Below are 16,586 nucleotides of genomic sequence, written 5' to 3' on the forward strand. Positions count from 1 at the left end.
ACACACACAGTGCTGTTTTAAATTTGCAGGGTCAGTTTAGATGTGACTCCACATTGAAGCCAACCTTTACAAGAAAATTGTGTATTTTATTCAATAAATTAGATGTGAGATGCTAAAGTTCAGCTAAAGTGCAAATTACTTATAATCTGTTATTATAATATGTAAGAAAAATGGTCAAACAATTATATTCACCTTTTAAGCTACCAAGAAAAAGGTTTTTCTTCTAAACAAAAAAAAAAAAAAAAAAAAAAAAAAAAAAGAAAGAAAAGAAAAAAAGAAAACCACAAAACCAAAGATAGACTTAAATTGTGTGTATGTGTGTGTGTTTTATGTACAATATTTACAAAAGATCTCTGGTCTGGTGTTCAGAAACTGATTATAAATATGAAGGAAATACAGAGAAAACAAAAAAACATTAAATGACCACCAGAATGAGCAACTTGATGTACAATATTCAATGTTAGATGTGCAATATATTTAATATTAGATTAGAAACGTTTTGATGCCAAGGACCCCCAAATATGTGAGGAACCCACTCTTATATAATCTAATCTAAGAGAAAAACATTGTTTATATAGCATTCAATAGGCTACATTATAAATATATAGCCTATTGAATGTTGAATTTGTTTGAATGTTATTATGATTATATAGTATTTAATAATATAATACAAGAAAACCCACTGGATATTTATCACTAAATATTAGGAAAAATATTATTATAGATATAAGGAAATGATAAACATATCCTCAGACTACAATTCGAAAGACTGTTGTAGTCAACACACATGCACACACATATCATCCACACAGAAACCAGACAAAAGCAGTTTTACACTGAATATCTGTATTATAAATAGAACATATTACATATTCTCTCATAAGTACATCAATAAGTTATAACTTTAATGATTTACCTTGCATCTCACTCAGTATCTATGTGTTTGTAGCTTCCGAGACCTCGCATCCTTTATCCTTTATCCCTGATCCCTGGAGCTGACCTCAGAGTCATAAACTATTCGGCTGGCAATTAAGAGGACACTCTGTGCCTTTAAGCCTGCGAAAGTTTCCCTCTAAATCACCTCGCGTTCACCTCACGCTCCACGGTGTCAACTGATATATGCTTTTTATTTCTCTTTTTGATAATTGCCCGATCGATACGCGGCGGCTTAACTTTCTACGGAGCGAACGGGTTTGCATTATGGGAGCATTATGGGATAGCGCAACCAGGCAGCCACACGGTGAGTATAAAATGAAGGCTATCACTTAGCCCAATCAAAACACTGCAACTAATTCACCTCACAGAGACGGCACCGCTACACACACAGCACTAGAGAGGTGAGGATCTGTACAAGAGCGGGCAGAACAGATCAATCCAGCTCCGCTTATTCAAGAGTGAGAACCCTATCGATTTATGTGTATCTAATCTCAAAGTCATTTTCATTAGAGGTTTCATCAAGTACATTTTAGACAAATGAATATGTTTACATACTTAAAAAACAAACAAACAAACAAAACCTGAAGATGATGCATGGGACAAATTATAAGCCATTAATGTGTAATGATAATAAATCCAAACATGCAAAACCTTATCAACGGAATGCCTTTATCTTTTAAATTAACGAGAAGGTAACTAAGAAATAGGCCTACTACATGTCCTTTCAGAAAGTGCTTAGTTACATTATATACACAAAGCCTATGAGTCATCAGTGCACATAGGTGGCGGACTTCAATCACATTGCTATACACGACTGATCTAGACCAAGTGTTCGGAAATGCAAGTATGATTTTTGCAAGTATGAGTCTTTTCGCCTGAATGATAGATATATCCAAAAGTATTATGCCTAGAGGATAAACAAACTATTGCAATCATGCAAATTAAGCATTTGAAATCACAAGGATGATGACGTCCTCTGAAAAATGGCACATTGTGTTTCCTACAAGGTGCATAGATACACAGTTATGTACTATTTGAATTCTGTATTGCAAGACGGCGTCGACTGCGTTTGATATATCCGGCTATTTCTAATCCTTGTCCTCAAGGATACTGAAATATGAACTAGTAGCTTTACAAATCTTCACTCTCCCCAAACCCAGTAATATGAATCCTTCCTGAAATAAAGTGTTTTATGAATGATAATGACATTTTCACTGTGCAACCATCTTGACATCTTTGTCTTTCTTGTTCATGTTTTCTCTTTCTTGACACTTCTGCCAGGATTCAGCACTTTGCAGAGGCTGCATGGGATCGCCGGCTCAAGTCATGTGTGAAAGGTAATAATATTTTGGTATAATGGGTTTAAGCCAGTGAATTAAACATTAGCTCAGCTCAAATAGAGACCAAACAGGGGGAAAAATAATGAACCGCAAATAAATAATTGAAGGCGGCATTGTTGTTTTTCAAATTGCTCACTCGGGGTTAGTCGTGTTTGTTCCTCGTTTGTTGCATAGGCCGCGTTTACCATTGTATAAACACCAACACAGAATGCAATCTCGCAAAGCTGCGGGGCTACCGGCTCCCCTGAAAGTGTGAAAGGAAGAGGGAAACGGTTGACTTATGGTGAGACAGATTAGTTGAATTCTGGCTTCATGGGAACTTGTCTGAATACCGCACAGCTATATACTGAGATGGTCAACCTGAGCCCTTTGGTAAAATCCTGTTACAGTAATATGAGTGAGCTTTCACGACCCTGAGCATACATGTCACACACATACAGGCAGACAGAGATACATGGCCAGCAGTCTCTGGTGCGTATGCTCGATTAACCCTGAGTGGGAATGACATACTCCGGGTTGGTGTAGGAGAACCCCAGGAACTCGTCCTGGTCCAGATTCATGATAAACAGCTTGTCGGTGGGCGTGAGCTCCACAGCCATTTTAGTGAACTCTCGGTCAAAGTTGCAGGTATCTCGGCTGTTTCGCTAGAAGAAAAGAGAAAGGAAAGGGGTGTTAGCTGCATTTAGAAAATAATATATACCTTCAGAATCCTCAGATCTTGAAAGGATAGTTCACTCAAAAATCTCAGTTCAGTCATTATACACTCAACCTCATGTTGTTCCAACCCTGTATACTTTTATTTTTGTTCCAGTGAAACACAAAGGAAGACATTTTGGTGGAATCTTAACTCAGATCCAAAAATGACAAAACACCATACAAGCACTATAAAAAGTTTTTATTCTGTGAAAATCTTCTGTATCTTGCTCACAAGTCAAATGTGGTGCCTATGCTGCAGGTTGGATATTAGTAACATCAACCGTCATTATTGTTATTGTGTGACTTTTTTTGTGTTAACATTTTTAAGCTTAAAAGCACATGGTCACTACAAACTGGTGTATGGCAAAATAAATCTATGCCAAAGTTTACAGTTGCTAAGCGAAAGAGGTCTCTTATGCTCACCAAAGTTGCATTTATTTAATCAAAAACAGTAAAAACAGCAATAATGTTTGTCGTGTTATTCTTCAGAAATCATTATAATATGCTGATTTGCTACTTAAAGGGGTGGTATAATTCCCTTTTCACAAGATATAAATAAGTCTTTGAAGTCCCCAGAGTGTGTATGTGAAGTTTTAGCTCAAAATACCCCACAGATATTTTATATAGCATGTTAAAATTGTCACTTTTTGAGGGTGAGCAAAAACGCACCGTTTTTTGTGTCTGCCCCTTTAAATGCAAATGAGCTGCTGCTCCCAGCACTGGGGGCGGAGCTACAACAGCTTGTGTCCTGAAAATTTAAAAAACTTTTAGCCTTTTATGTTCAAACCGGAGTCAGACAAAGATGGAGAGACTCAAGAATAAGTGACAACATGTAGACAACATTTCTGAATGGTTAGTTGATGAATTTATGTAGCTTATGTGTAGATATCTTCTAGTCATTGATTAGCATATTCTGTCATGATAATCTATAAATCGCGTTCCCGGGGTCGGGGTTTATGTAAATTGTAGGGTTTGTGATGTCACTAACCCGGGAGGAATGTCGTGTAGTCCTTACCAGCCGTTTGTTGTAGTCCTTAAAAAGCAATTTCTTTAAAAGCAATTATCTCCCTTTGCTTTGAACTTTGAGCATTGTAACTTTGCAGATGTTGTTTATGCTCAAACAGCAACATTACACACTACTTAAAGTTAAAAAAGTGAAATCATAATCAACCACCCCTTTAAGTTTCTTGAAAAATGTGAAAACCGTGAAACATTTTTTCAAGGATTCTTGATTCAAAGATTCTTTATTCTAATGAACAAAAGAAATGCATATTTGAAATAGGAATCAGTTCCATGTGTCCTTGCTGAGTAAAAGTATTGATTTCTTTCAAAAAAAAAAAAAAAAAAAGTATAAACTATATAAATATTTAGTATGAAAAAACAGCATAGAGCTTTGGATCAAAATGAGGATGAGTAAATAATGACAGAATGTTAATTTCTGGGTGAACTATCCCTTAAAAATCCACAATTATCCACATTAAATTGGAAGCTGATGGAAAACCGACTCTAGGCAGAAGCCCAGCTGTGTTAAAGGCTGAAGAAGAAGTGTGTGCCGAAGAAGAAGGGATTCCACTTCAGGAGAAGACACTATAACACACAAGCACTTAAAAAGACGCCGAGGCCACTGATGAGACTCATATCTCACTGACAGTCCCCATCCAGATCTGCTGTGGCAGACGCTCGCTGCATTGACACACTGTGCAGTACTGTTTCTTTTATGAAATGCTAAAGCGTAGGCACGGCTGGCTTTTCTCTTTTACTCCATATCCCTCTGCCTCTCTCTGCGAGAGGAGTCTAAATGAAAGGGGCAGACGGTTTGTTAGGCCCACAGGCCTGTTCTTACTGGGAGAATTCCTCTCCTACTGCTGCTGTGGCCTTGTGTGCCAGCGTGCCCGAGGGAAGAGCCAGCCTGGCTCAGAGGACACACACACACACATTCAAACACATACTGAGTGGGAGGATGGAGAGGGAAAGAAGACAGAGTAAACGAAAGAAAGAAAGGGGGGAGGGGGATGTGGGGGCAAGGTGGGTTAGAGTAAGCTAGAAAGGGATAGAGGGAATGTGACAGAAGGTGTGAGAGAGTGGGAAAGATGGAGGGGATGGAGAGAAAAAAACAGTGAAGGAGAGAGGACTGGGCCTTCTCTGGGGCTAGACATTGTTAATGCACTGCTTGGCAATGTAAATCCATGAAGGCAAAGGAAACGCTGGCGTGGGGGGAGGGCCGCGCTCAATATGCTGAGCATCAGTGGAGCAAGAAGCTTCAGCAACGCAAATACTGCAAAACGTTTCAATGCACAAATTCACACAAAGTGCTAAGCTATGTTGTCTTGTAGAAATGTGTTTGATAGAGGGTAGTGGGGCTTTCATCTCAAATTATAGTGGAGAAAAAAAATGCATTTTCCTGAATGAACGCCATTACATTGTTGTGTTCAATGAGTCAATATGCAAGCTGGTTTCTTCCTCAGAGTAAAATAAAAAAAAATACATAAAAAATACTAGTAAATAAATAAATAATAGTAAATGTGACTGTCTCATACTGTACTTGCAACTTTATATCTCACAATTGGTATTTTTGTTCTCATAATTGCATCGTTACATCTGACTATTGTGACTTTTTCCCATGCCTTCATGTCTCACTATTGTAATTTTGACTTTATATCTTACAGATGTCTATTTCTCATAATTGTGCCTTCAAAATGATAAAAGTTATTCTTTTCTGACACTTTTTATCTGTTATTAATCAAAAAAATAGTTTTCACAAGTCTTCAAAAAGAAACCACTGGAAATTTGAGTAATTAAAGGGTTAGTTCACCCAAAAATGAAAATTCTGTCATTAATTACTCAACCCTCGTGTCGTTCCAAAACCGTAAGACCTTTGTGCATCTTCGTAACACAAATTATACTCTTTTGTGTGACGAGAATACTTTTTGTGCGCCAAAAATAACGACTTCATTCAACAATTTCTTCTCTTCCGTATCAGTCTCCTACACACGTTCACGAGAGCACCACGGCGCGTGGTGATGACGCAGGAGCTGGCGTTCTGACAAATGACAAGTATTGAACCACTGTAGTCACATGGACTATTTTAACGATGTCTTTCCTTCCTTTCTAGGCCTTCAAAGTGTTAATTAAATAGCTGTCAATGGAGCTCCCCCTGAGCCATCGGATTTCACCAAAAATATCTTAATTTGTGTTCCGAAGATGAACGAAGGTCTTACATGAGGGTGAGTAATTAATGACAGAATTTTCATTTTTGGGTGAACTATCCCTTTAACATGGTTGTTTATCAGGTGATCCCTTTAAAATGCCCTTCACAGCTATAAAATGATTGAAATACACCATGTAAAATTAGAATAATGTGCAAAATCATTAACTATTTTCATTATCATTAATTAATGAAAGACTTTTCATGGAGATATTTCAACCATGACAACTCTCAGGAATTAGCATGTTATTGAATATGGCAATGTTAACGGATTTGGTCTCTATGTCTCTATAGACAGATTATAGATATATTGTCTATATTATATATCACTTTATAGATGTTATATTATACAGTAGATGTTTCACTTTGACATGCACAACACTGCTACTTGTGTATCATCTACAATTTAAGTACAATTTCGCTTAGTCATTATGTTTTTTACACGGAATTAAAGGAGAAGTTCACTTTTAAAATGAAAATTCTGTCATCATATACTCACCCTCATGTTGTTTCAAAGCTGTATGAATTTCTCTCTTCTGCTGAACAGAAAGGAAGATATTTAGAAGAATATCAGTAACCAGACAGTTTTTGGGTCCCAATGACTTCCATAGTAGGAAAAAAATATACTATGGAAGTCATTGGGACCCAAAAACTGTCTGGTTACTGATATTCTTCTAAATATCTTCCTTTCTGTTCAGCAGAAGAGAGAAATTCATACAGCTTTGAAACAACATGAGGGTGAGTATATGATGACAGAATTTTCATTTTAAAAGTGAACTTCTCCTTTAAGTTTTTCTCTGTCTATTTTAATTACTCTGAGGCAGAAACGTGGCTTCCTTAAGTCAACATGACCCTAGTTAGTTTATGATCCTGGTTGTATATTGATTGATGCATCAGTACCTGTTATTCTGATTTTTAAAAAAATCTTTGTAATGGGGATTTATTAAAGCTCTTATTCTGAAACGACACTCCTTTTTGTCAATGCTGCAAGCCCCTTTCACACATACAGTCTTTACCTGTAAATTACCGGTAAGATATCATGTGTGACCTTTTCAAAAATACCGGTAAATTGGTTCTGGCAATTTACTAACAAGGAAGTTGTAACATTACCAGTAAATTACCGGTAATGTGCTCTGTGTGAACGCAGAATGAAGATTACCGGTATGAGTAAGTACGAAGTCAGAATGCGCTGATGTAAAATGTCTGCTTTGGGCCAATCAAAGTTCTTATGGAGATGACGTGATTACTCCGTTCTGTTTACAGTAAGCTATTTAAATATGAGCTAGATTATCATCTTTGACCATTGCGCACATCTCAGTTTTTTAACGTGTCACGCTGGAGACAGCATGACAGATTCATCAGCATTGCGCCTCTGCATTTGGATATTTGGAGATTATTATGTGCGTCTCGTGTTTTTAAGAGCAAAAGCGTGTTCTGTTTGATCATTCCCTAACGCCTGAATTTACTGGTATTTTTGGTACTGATGTGTGAATGGTCTCTTACCGGTAAAAAGCCAGAACACCATTGCTTGTGTGAACAGCATATTTGTGTATTTACTGGTAAAGTCATACTGATAATTGTATGGTAATTTACTGGGATTGCTGTGTAAAAGGGGCTATAATGCTGCTATTCCACCATTTTTCCTGTCAAATATCCTGTTAGACTTAAAAAAAAAAAAAAAAAAAAAAAAAATTATGCCTATCTTGGAAAAACAATGCTATTCATTTCTTATTTCCACCTAAATAACTCAGCTTTCGAGATGGTCCTCACTGCAGAGCATAAAATCCGGGGGGAGGAGTCGGATAAAATCCAACTCCTCCCACCTTACATACCTAAACCTACCAATCTCCACCCCCTGATCCCTAAACCCACCCATCTCCACCCCTAAACCTACCAATCTCCACCCCTTATATAAGATCCGACTCCTCCCCTCGGATCTTGTGTACTGCATTGAGGTGCTACTGCAGCTTTCTGGTCAATGGTGGGCCTGAGGGAATTGTGGGAAGTGCAAAATATTTTAAAGGTAGCATGGCGCTCACTTTTAAAGCAAATATTCAGTACATTTGAAGACAACAAACCAACAATGACAAAGCAGTGTTATCTTTTTTTTCAAGGCATTGAAAATACAGTAGCACTTTAAAATGACAAAGAACAGGGACAAGTCGCTTTTAGGTGAGGAAGACAGAGAGAGGGATGAGAGTGCCGTCAAAGCACAGCAAAAAGGATTTACAAACAACCAGGATCACAGATGCAGAGAATACATATGACTGCAAATATTGGTATGCAGATCACATCAAACAAGAGAAAACTGGAAGAGAGACAGTCCAGAAGAGCTTTTGAGATCTCCTGGCACCTTACACATGGATAAAAACAGCTCCAGACAGGAAGAATACAGTGGACAGGAGGAAGAGATATAATACAACAACAGAAGCACATTTCCTACCTTATGTCCATTTGCCGGTTCAAGCACACCACAGCACAGCGAAGCACACAAGCCACAACTCCAGAGTGATGGCCACTAGATTACCTGAGCTCTCAAGAGCCAAACAGTTCAAAGGTAAATGGCACTGGGCATTGGCATGGAAACCTCAGGACTGGGGGGGATCAATGCAGGCTTGATTCTGAAAGGCTAGTTTTAATTCTAACCATCCAACATAACCTTGAGATTTAATTATTCGATAGATGATAAAATAAAATAGTAGATAGACCAAAGTAGAATGAATTATCCTATAAATATGTCTACTGTTGTAATGATCCATGTAAAAGTGTTATATACAGATAATATACAAATAACAAAACTCATGCATCCATGTTTAGATACCTAAATTGGCAATTGACATTTGTATTTGTTAGCATGGTGTAGCACTGGGTACCAGGAACTGAAAAAAATGGTGTAAATTGTTAACATCAGAATGGATATAACAGATCAAAAAGCATAAAAAGAACATCCAACAAAATATTTGATATCCTGAACCGTCACTAAATGATAAATGACTCTAATTAGAGATGAATGATGGTCCAAAATGGTCTCAGTTGACAGGAACATCCATGCTAGCTTGCCATGCTGATGCAGGCCAGTGCCATTCTGTGTTGATTAGATACAGGTCTGTTTGACAAGATGAGATTAGCACGGGCACACCGAGCAGTTCAGTTCCCATAAACAGGCTATGATGCACGTGGACATATAAGATAGTGGTGGATGACAGCAGAACAAGTCGGCACATTGAGAATACCAGGATGAGACGTTTGTACTTCAGCAGATCTGAATTTATCGCCCGTGGTTTCATACAGATATATAGCAAAGATAGGGTTCAAGATGCATGCTGTACCAAAAGCCCCGAAGGGAAAGATAATAATAAAAAAAAAAAACTCTTGGGAAGGAGAGAAAAGACGAGAGACAACCCCCCCCCCCTCCCTAAATCCAAGGTGCTCATTTTGCCAGGCTTTAATTCCAATCGTGATTCTGTAATTTCGTGCGATACTAAGGCACAGAGCTTTCTATAAAGGAGCGGATTAGCGCCGAGCTGATGTCAGCGCAAGAAGAGAACAGCAGTATCAAACGCTGACCTGTTTTCAGCTGATAAGCCGCACACACTTCGTGCTAACCAACTCATTTAATTTGAGGCTGCGACATTCAGAATTAATTAACACTCTTATGTGGAGCGCCAGACTCAACTGTGTACCGCATATATATGTATAAACAGCAAGTTTGAAAGATCTCTAGGACCCCCATGCTGGTTTTTATGGTGGTATTTATGCAAGCAGGCCACATTATACTGTATGTTGTTGGCAGCACCAACAACAGCACCAAGATTCACAATACAAATTTGCAGCATGATTAATATGGCATATAAAGCGTCTCTCTAGTTTTCAACCACCCCTATGTATGTTCTTTCCATATGTCATTGGCTGAATGGTGGTGGAACAAGATGAAATGTTCTCATGTTAAGTGGCAGGCATGAAATATGCAGAGCTTAGCGTGGGCACATGCTGCATACCGTCCAAGTTGGTTTTATACAGCGATGCTCCGAGCAAACTGACAAGACTTTCTCTGCCAAGCAGTTCAGAAACACATACAAATAATGCTTTATGTGATAGAATAAAATGTCACATCGGGGTCTTCGAATGGAAAACAGTCATTTGTGTTTCCAGAGTTCATATTTACAGGCACAGTGTCATTTCAAGGTTATAGGCGACACACTCAAAACTGCAATGAGGGAAACAACGCAAAACCAAACAATGGCTATTGATGTTTCAGTTTTATTTCAATGTATACTTGCGTTTTGTTTGTGGAAAATACTTTGGCACAAGAAAAGCATTGAGGATGTATGAAGCAAAGCACACAGAAAGGTCAAGTACACTCGCTAAAACACTCGTCTTATATGTCTATTAAGCTGAATCAGTTCTCAGTAATGCATGCACAAAGCTTCTTTAGTCTATGCACATGTTATGGTATAGAAAACACAAAAAAAAATCCCCCCTTTTTATTTTATTTTTTATCTACAATACTGACCACATAGAATTCATAACATTTAATAACATTTGACACATTTTATACATTTTATTTGCTTATTTTAAGACACTTAAAAAAATATCAAAGTCCTACGCTGCACTGCTCGCTGTATTGTTTGGCAGTAATGACAAATGCACTTTTTTTTTTTGTCCTTTGTTTATGTTTAAAAGTGGGAAAAGTATCTTATCCCACAAAAGACCATTTTCTACAACATTATCTGGAAACCTTCTCATGTGAGAAACCATTTTAGAGAGATTATCCCTTCCCTGAAATCCTATGATGAAGATATGATATGAAGCCCCAGTGGTTTCCAATAAAAGCCACTGGCCGCTAGTCAGCACGGATAACCGCTCAGGGAACTCTGATGTCTGAGAGGATCTGACCCATTTCTGTGGATGTGTGGCTCTTGTGGCCTTTCCAGTTCCATTTAGTGATACGGTATCTGTTCCACACAGGGACTTCGCTGCTGTTACCGCTGACATGAACAGTGCTCGTGTTTCTAGACCAACTGTCGTATCTGAGCAGTCACCATGCTAAATTAGGGCACTGTATTAAAACGCTGACCAGCCCCTGTTGGACCCATTAACACAATGTCAGATAGCTTCATCGGACCCCTATTGTTGGTGCTTATGAGCAATGTTTACACGCTCAAAATGTTTTATTTTCAAAGCTACTCTGTTTAATGGAGCTGCAAATTATTCGGCGTCTTTATATCCTGTTCTTCTCAACTTTGTCTTTGATGCTCAATATTATGTTGCACACAACTGTTGTGGTATTCCTTCAGTGTTTTCACATACCAAGTTTCAGCATATTATCACGTGGCGGGTCTCTATTGACAAGCTTCAAGATGGAATCGTTCAAGCGAAACAAAGCTATATCAATGCGTCCCAACTAGACTAATTTGCTCATACACAAGCTCTTCAATGAAATCCAGGGTATCATTTTAAAAATTACCCATGGCTGACTACTCATCCTTTTGTCATTGTAAACCCCAATGATGTTGAAAAATGGTTTTTGGAGTTTCTAGATCGTACCCATTAAAAACATTCACATCTAACCTAGGGGTCAGCAATATACGGCCGATGGGTCTTTTAAAAGTTATTGGCTACAGCACTAGTTCTTTTCTGATATTAGCACTTGTTCTCTCATCCTACCTCAATCTGTAACTGTCTCTAGCAGGAGGTAGTTGATATTTAATATGCCTGTCAAATACCTCTCGATAAAATCCGGCTGACCTTTAAGCAGAAGTCAAGTGTTAAACAAGGAAGAGCCAACGGGAACCATCACAGGAGTCATGCTTCCTGTACAAGGGTGAGTGTTTGCTGATGGTGTGAGATGATCAGACAAAAAAGCAGATCACTACCACAATCAGGCACATCCATAAAGATCTACTGGCCTGTACATACACGCAAACAGGATACAGGCATCCTAAAAAAGTATTTTACTCATGCTTAAAAAAAGAAAAGAAAAAAAGTTTGGTAAATTTCTGTTATCTACTAGTCTGTACAATGCAAGTCAGAGATTGGGGGTGCACTATAGAGGAAACTAACGTCATATGTATCATAAAAGTTCAGGCAAAACTAAATCATCATGCAAAAACCTTTTGACTTTGCATTCTTTTTGAAACAAGCAAAGTATCACTGTCACAGACTGGATAAGGAGAGCGAGGCTAGCCATTATGCATCTCGTATGTGATTCATGCACCCATAGTGCAAATGGCTGAATCTGAACACCTACGGTGCTGCAACAGACACATCTGAGGGTAGCTTAGAAGAGAGCTATGCAATACACGCCACATTCAGGAAAACTGTATAGAGTACAAATAGAATAAAGACAAAGGCCTTTAGATTCAAATGTTCCTCCAGCCTGGATACATTCAATGGGATGCTGTGAAAGCCGCAGCCACCTTTAGGCTAATCTACAGATATTGAAGTTTCGCATGCATATGTATATAGATGGTTTAGTTTCGATGCATGGCTGTTTACATACATACACGTGGCCGTTTCACGGAGTGTATGGTACATAAACATGAGGAGGTTTGATGAAGAGGGGGTTTGATGGAGGGTTGGGTTAGTTTTGGGGGTCGCCCTTAACTCTGGGCTTCCATGGCAAGGTATTCTGGGTTTATGAAGGAAAAGCCCTCAAACTCGTCTTGGTCGAGGTTCATGATGACCTCCTGGTCTGGAGGGGTGAGAACCGGTGGATGGCGGGTGAAAAAGCGGTCAAAGTTCTCTGCATCCCGGCCACACTGCAGGAGGGAGAGAAGAACAAGAGAGGCATGTAATGGATGAGGGGATGATGAACATGGTCATAAAAGACAGAAGCAGAAAGTAAAAGAGAGAACAAATAAAAGTATGGGAATGGATGTGAATGTTAGGGGTGTGACAGGTACTGCAGGTTACTGAATAGCAATTCTGGATACATATCCTGTTAAACAGACCAGCATAATGAATGTCCCTACTAGGCTGCTTTGTTTACCCCCCAAAAATGAGAAGTCTGTCATAATTTACCATTCATGTCATTCCAACACTGTATTTTTAAAGAATATCTTGCTTTGAATCACACACACACAAAAAAAGTCTTACAAGTGGTCTATACAACGTACAGCTCTATATTCCAAGAATTTGAAGCCACACGATCATACGATAGCTAGAGAAACAGACCAAAACTTTACTTGGAATTTTTGAGAAATAATGATGTCTGATTCACACATACATTATAATTTCAGACAGATATTGTATTTATTTTAAAGGACACTAGAGAATTTACATGCTTTCAAGTTCACCTAAATTATTTGTTTGCAGTGGTTAAAAGCTCAATGGAAGATAATGGTCTCAATGGCTCAATGGTCTTCAATCTGTTCATCAAGCCATCACCATTAGTCGTATTAATTATTTTTATGGCACTTTCACATGTTCCATAGAAGAAAGTCAAAATTTGGAACAACATGAGGGTAAATAAATGATGACAGAGCTGCAATTTTTTGGGAGATTGATCTGGTGTATCTGATGAAACTATTGACCAGCATGGTAATTCATATTACTCGTATTTGGGAAGCCTGAATCTGGTCTTTCCACCAGGGTATTGGGTGTAACTTGGAGAATATGAATGCATGGAGGTGTGTGTGAGACCTTTACACTCATACTGATACAGAAATATGTTCCAGATGTTAATGGTGTGTTAGGGTGTCATTCATGATGCTTTTGAAAACGACAACAACAACAACAACAACAGTGAAAACAATAACAACAGCATTAATGCCATAGCCAACACATACGCTTCAGTTCAAATGTCAGCTTTTGAAATTCCAATGTTCTACTGCACTTCCAGTGACATTTAAATAGCTCGCTCATCATAAGGGTAAGAAACAGGTGAGTCCACACAAGCAAATCTGTAAATGAGAATGAAATTCCTCGCACACATACGGACCTCTTTTCGTGGAGAGCATCGATCAGCGGCAAAACTCACCTTTTAAAGCACAGTCATGTAATATTCATGAACAGCAAGCAAAGTCAAACCAACAGAACCTTCCAAACCTGGCCAGTTCTCTACCTCTGGCCCATGATGATGTATCTCTGCATACTCTCCTTTGGCAAACAATACTGTAGGTGCAGCCACATTGAAAGACAGGAAAAATCTGGCAAGTGGTGAATATTATTGCTGTGGAGCTGAGACAGCTCACAGTATGATGCATATCACAATCCATGTGTTACTGTTCTACATATGCATTATTTATAAAAACATATTGTGACTCCATACTTTGTGCCATAGCCTACTGTAATACTACACAGTCATTAGTGGAGAACCAACGCTAACACTGTAGATCAGATATGATGCGTATGGATCAAATATAGACCCACAGCACAGGACAAATTCACAAGCTTTCGACTTCACAGGAGTTCATCATTTCCACCAATCAGAGTGAAGACCTTGGTAAAGTCTATAAGGGGCTCTGCTTCTAATGAGCACAATGGTTGGGCAATCAACTTTGGGTCCATTCACCACAGCTCCTTCAAAATGAAAGCAACTTACACTTTTTAAAAACTGGAAACGATATACTTTTACTTACCAGTAACAATATATATTTTTTTCAATTTCCCCATGTTTTCAAAGCTGCATTACATTTAGAGAACTCATTTTTAGCATAAAAAGAATTTGCCTAAAGTGGATGGTGAAATCATGAGCTGGTATTCATTCAAAAGAACAGCACTTATTTTGCAACATTATAAATAACTTTACTGTCACTTTTGACCAATTTAACGCATTCTTGATAAATGCAATTATTCATTTATTTTAATTCATATTATAATAGTGTTGCACAGAAAAGTTTATAATCCATCACTGCATGATTAAGGTCTACAAAAAGCACTTAAAAATGATCATCTATCACATTCTTAAATGCAGTATTTACCTGAATTTGAGGTAAACAGAAGCATTAGTAAGACTAAAATCCTTCAAATAAATACCCCCTTGCCACTAGGCAGCCCCAACAAAAGCTTGAGCCTTTAAAAGCCCCATTTCATACAGCAAGAAATGACCTAATTTTCTTGACTGTACCATTAGCCCAGAATCCTTAGCTTGGACCTGGCAGCTAACACAATAGCTTTAGATGTAGCTCTGCATTTTCAGCAAGAGGGATCTGACCACCATGTGAATGATTTACAAACAATACATCTTAAATAAGACAGAGACGCAACCAAAGCTCAGACTTTCTTGGCAAGTCCACCCACCACTTCTAAATGCTAAACAGTCAACACACACACACACACACACACACACACACACACACACACACACACACACACACACACACACACACACACACACACACACACACACACACACACACAGAATGACAGACAGTGAGAGCACTGAGGCATAACATCTGTGTGTGGGAACCATTAAATCACCTCGCGCAGCATCTGTGTACCTCTGCATTCAGAAGCCCCTCTAATTTAAACTCAATTAATGGTCCGATGTAGCAGCCACCTGACCTCGGCCACCCCGCTGCAGATGCATTAGTGTTTCCGAACGCAATCACAGGAGGCTGCGACTCATGGATCTGCCCACTCACTGCCATATACGCCGTGCCACCCAGGCGAGTGAACCCACAGAGAGTCGAACGACCTGCATCTCATCCACCCCTGAATATTGAGGCAAAAGCTTTTCGGTGTCCTCTTAAAACCACCTGTCTACAGTCATTAGCATCAGGGGGGCACATCCACTGTGAACAGTCCCTGCTATTAAAGACACACGTGACAAGTGGCTTGTCCGAAGACCGCTGTGTTAAACACAGCCCATTTACAACTATTTCTCTCTCTCACACACACATGCATCCATACTTTCCCTGTCGTCCTCTCTCTGGCACACTCATATCTCTGAATGACTGCTGCACACTGGGATAAAGGGAGAGGGAATGAAAGGAGAATAACATTCTTTAAAGAAAAAGCTACAGAGCATCAGGCTCACACAACCCATAGTTCTCACTTCTGTCTACAACATGCTCTCCAACTTTCACTCCGGGCAAGCCTTGTTCAAAAGACCATTGCTGGACCTCAGCATGAGATGATGGTGTTTCCACAGTGTCTTCTCAAGCTGCTTTTATCCATAGCCATTTACAGTAAAATTATTACAGTGACAGTCTTAACCTGAGGTTATGCACACACGCTATTGTATCTATACGGAGACATACTAAGTTTCAGTAAAAATAGTAATATTGTGAAATATTATTGAGCAAAACATTAACTGTGAATAGCTGTTTTCTATTATACTATATTTTAAAATGTAATTTATCATGTGATTGCAAAGCTGATTTACATTACTCTAGTCTTCAGTTTCACACGATCCTTCAGAAATCATTCTAATATGTTGATTTGCTGCAATAAACATTTATTAT

At 38.7% G+C, this 16,586-nt stretch overlaps 1 protein-coding gene across 2 annotated transcripts in view; it reads right to left on the minus strand.

The window, feature by feature from the left end:
• Positions 1-833: 833 nt before the first annotated feature.
• prkcbb (protein kinase C, beta b) overlaps positions 834-16,586 on the minus strand; it is a 123,813-nt gene continuing 108,060 nt past the window's right edge. Inside the window, exon 17 of one of the 2 annotated variants that reach the window (XM_079885450.1) lies at positions 834-2,920. In XM_079885450.1, coding sequence (XP_079741576.1) covers positions 2,762-2,920 — 159 coding nt within the window. In that variant the 3' untranslated portion in view covers positions 834-2,761. Of the gene's footprint in view, positions 2,921-10,416; positions 12,939-16,586 lie in introns of those variants that run through there. The other variant, XM_079885449.1, reaches the window with a different exon arrangement.

This window comes from Squalius cephalus (genome assembly GCF_949319135.1).
Source record: "Squalius cephalus genome assembly, chromosome: 1".
In the NCBI taxonomy this organism is placed as follows: domain Eukaryota; kingdom Metazoa; phylum Chordata; class Actinopteri; order Cypriniformes; family Leuciscidae; genus Squalius; species Squalius cephalus.